Consider the following 4175-nt stretch of genomic DNA (forward strand, 5'->3'; position numbering starts at 1 on the left):
AAAAACAGACTATATAACTGGCTATATAACTATATAGTACTAAACTTGGTAATAAAGCAGTCTTCTTACATTGGATTTTTACTTATTTTCTCTGTTTCTGATCAGTTCAATGAGATTCTTTATCTGTGGATATGTTAAAAATCTCTGGAAATTTACAAGCGCTCTGCAACTGTTCATTGAAATCTTTCTATGGCACTTACATGGGATACAATTTTTATATGTTCTTTCAGTAAGGATATTCTTAGGGATGAATTCTAAAAGACTCAATTGTGTGTGTGTGTGTGTGTGTGTGTGTGTGTGTGTGTGTGTGTGTGTGTATTTAACACATTGTCATCCCAGAGCAAGCGCTTACTTAGCTATTACCTTTAATATTATATAGATGAATAGATGGACAAATATGTAGATAAGTAGATACCTTCTGGATGATATAATCTCAGTTTGATTGCTATTTAATACCAAAAAAGAAAGTGTTATTTTCAATCCCTATGACTTCAGTGGTATTTCACTATGATCTCTAATATTCTATAATTATCTTTCAAACCAACATACCAATGAAAATGGAAAGAATAGTAAAGATAAGTTTTCATAGAGGAACCAAAGTCTATGAAAGTGGAGCCCTGTACCTTTTGCTTAAATAGAATCATATTTTCTCTTTTTTTACTTTGATATAGGTTTTCAGCTATCAATCAGGATAATGGATGTGGCCAATAAATCTATTTCTGAATTTGTCTTGCTGGGACTCTTTAAGTCCCGGGAACTTCAGCTGTTTTTCTTCATGGTGTTTTCACTGTTTTATGTAGCAACAATGGTTGGTAACAGCCTCATAGTCATCACGGTTATAGCTGACTCTCACCTACATTCTCCTATGTATTTCCTGCTTACCAACCTTTCCATCATTGATATGTCACTTGCTTCCTTTGCCACTCCTAAGATGATTACAGACTACCTCACTGGACACAAAACCATTTCCTTTGATGGCTGCATCACCCAGATATTTTTTCTACACCTTTTTACTGGTACTGAAATAATTTTACTTATGGCCATGTCCCTTGATAGGTATATTGCAATATGCAAGCCTCTCCGCTATGCTTCAGTCATAAATCCCTGGGTGTGTACTGCACTTGTGGTGGCTTCCTGGGTTGTGGGAGTCATGCATTCAATGAGCCAGGTCATATTTGCTCTCACATTACCGTTCTGTGGTCCCAATGAAGTAGACAGCTTTTTCTGTGACCTTCCTGTAGTGTTCCAGCTGGCTTGTGTGGATACTTATGTTCTGGGCCTCTTCATGATCTCAACTAGTGGCATAATTGCCTTATCCTGCTTTATTCTTTTATTCAATTCTTATGTTATGATCCTGGTTACTATCAAGCATCATTCTTCAAAAGGATCTTCTAAGGCCCTTTCTACCTGCACAGCTCATTTTATTGTTGTCTTCATGTTCTTTGGGCCATGCATCTTCATTTATATGTGGCCACTAAACAGTTTCCTTGTAGATAAGATCCTGTCTGTGTTTTATACCATCTTTACTCCCATTCTGAACCCAATAATCTATACCTTAAGGAATCAAGAAGTGAAGACAGCTATGAGGAAACTGAAAAATAGGCTTCTAAATCCCAAGAAGACGACTCCTTTGCATTATTTTTAGTCTTAAATTCTACTAGTTTTAACTTCCTGGGCATTGTATGTCACAGTTTTGTGTACACAGCATTGTGACTAGGCTTTTATTTCTGGAGTTCTCATCAAATTATAATTCGATTAAATTGCAATCAAATTGTAAATATTAAAACTACTTGCATATGTTTGAAATACATGTTAGATTTCAGAAAAGCAAATTGACAGAAACAATTTCTTCCAGAAGTGCCAAGAGTCCTTGTTCCAGGTAGGAGATTCAATACTCATTATCTATTCACTGGAAAAGATGAACAAAAAGTATGAAGAGGAAGTACAGATTAAAGGGGAACTAGAAGATAATAACATTTATATACAACTTGTCACTGAGAGACACGTTGGTGGCTCAGTCATTTAAGCAGTTAAGCATCCAACTCTTGATTTCTGTTCAGGTCATGATCTCAGGGTAATGAGATAGAGCACCATATTGGGCTCCATGCTTAGCACTGTAACTGTTGACCTGAACAAATCCTTAGTCTCATATTTATTAGAAAGTGAGTAACAATCAACAAAGAAGCTGGAGTAGATTAACATTGACCATGAGTCTTGTAGATACATAAGAAGAAAGGCAAAACATGTCTGGTCACATAGTACATGACCCATAGTGAGCAAGGCCAAACAAAAGAATTGTCTGACTAACTGCTAATGCTCCTGTGAAGGGGAGATAACAGAAAATTGAAGCAGGTGGCGTTCTACCCTGAGCCAGCCGGGCATCCCCAGCTGCTCAGCTTTAAGTATGTATATCATCCTCTCCCCCAGAAGCCTGTTGCTAGTACATGTTTTTCTAAAGGCTATATCTAAGCATGTTTGGTAACTAGTATAATTTCTTATAAATTATATTTTAAGCAGTATGTTGTTCTGAGAGACAGTTACACAGCATGGAGTGTGCTTAGGATTCTCTCTCTCCCTCTCCTCACCACCCCCTCACCCTGGTGGGGTTTCTCTCTCTCAAAACAAAACAAAACAAATAACAAATCACTGAGTTACTTAGAGAATTGTCCCTAAAGTATGGCAAACTAGTAAAATTTGTATAAGCCTTAGAAACGCTATACTGCTATAGGAGTATCTTCTGACAGACAACGATTTCCTACGTGTATCCCTGAATCATTCTTACTTAACATTTTAAACATTTGTAATATTTTCTATTGAAGAAAATCCTAGATATATTTAATTATGAATCTTGATGATGTCCAAAGCAAATGTTATAAGTAGAAGAGTCTCCACCACTCACTTCTAGCTAGTAAGCAAAAAAAATACAGCCATGACAACTTCTTATAATGCATTACGATTACAGAGGCTGAGGAATTCTGCAAATTAGAAAATATAATGAAATAAGTTTCAAAGCACTACATTTTGTTTCGTGCAGGTACTATGTGAGCTTAATGGCTGGGAAGTTAAGACTGGAATTAAGATAATTTATGGAGAGCCTGTGGTTTCACTTTAAAGTATTACATTGATTTACAGTTTGGTTAAATTACTTTTTCCTTTTAGTATTTGGTTGCAAAAATAGTAAATCTGTGCTTAGTAATACAGTATCAATGTAATAAGTATATTCCTTTATACAAATAGGTTTTTTAGTTTTAAAAAGATTAAAAATTAGCTTTAAGGTACACGAGCTATCACTACCACCTGCTGGTAGTTACTGGAATTGCAAGCATTGAAATTTATGAGAAATAATTTTCCTATGTCTTGCTTTGTGAAGGCAAACGTGAAAGAACTGTTATTGAAATTAACTAAATTATACTTATATATAGTGCTCAGTATATGGTCCAACTTTTATGAACAAGAAAATATCTGTTATAACCACAGTATTTGATAAATATCAAGTTCTTTTTCTTTGGCATTATTGAGAAAATAGAAAAAAACAAGAATTATATATGCACTAATTACCAATGATGAGATAGAAATTAAGAAAAGGAAATTCCTAACTGTTCATTTTAAGCCAAATGATAGGAGAAATGTGTTTTTTCTTCATCAGTATGTTTTTTTATTAATATATTAAATAAGGAAACACATTTACAGTTAATAAAGTGTGATATTATTGTGTTAAAACATAGGAATTATTGAAATTGCTGGGTAAAAATGCCTACAGTACCAACACTAGACTGGCATGTGTTTATATTCACAAGATAATAGCATAATTCTACTTGAAATAGGGATACAAATGGACCAATTCAGGATGCGTGTGTGTGTGTGTGTATGTGTGTGTGTGTGTGTGTGTGTGTGTGTGGTGTGTGAGAGAGAGAGAGAGAGAGAGTGAGCTTTCAGCTACATGTGCAAATAATTTTAGGATCAAGAAATTCATTTATGTAGGAATTTTCTAGCCAGTGTTTTATAAATTCCATAAATAATTCTTTCAAATAATACATTCATTTGAACAGTGAATTTTTTTTAATGGAATGCTTTTTGCACGATAAAACTGTCCAGCCTTTTCAAAGGAATGTCATTAATCTTCAGTACATGTGTGGAGAATGATAAAACTCAAGGACATTTGCCAAAACCCTCAA

The 4175-nt window shown here is 34.7% G+C and overlaps 1 protein-coding gene across 1 annotated transcript; it reads left to right on the forward strand.

Annotated features, from left to right (window-relative positions):
* The first annotated feature begins 694 nt into the window (after window positions 1-694).
* Window positions 695-1645, forward strand: LOC101680795 (olfactory receptor 4K2). Its single transcript, XM_004781751.1, has one exon. It carries the CDS (start codon window positions 695-697, stop codon window positions 1643-1645), a length of 951 nt encoding a protein of 316 aa, XP_004781808.1.
* The last annotated feature ends 2530 nt before the right edge of the window (window positions 1646-4175 follow it).

This window comes from Mustela putorius, unplaced genomic scaffold (genome assembly GCF_011764305.1).
Source record: "Mustela putorius furo isolate JIRA1106 unplaced genomic scaffold, ASM1176430v1.1 tig00003896_pilon_pilon_pilon, whole genome shotgun sequence".
NCBI lineage: Eukaryota > Metazoa > Chordata > Mammalia > Carnivora > Mustelidae > Mustela > Mustela putorius.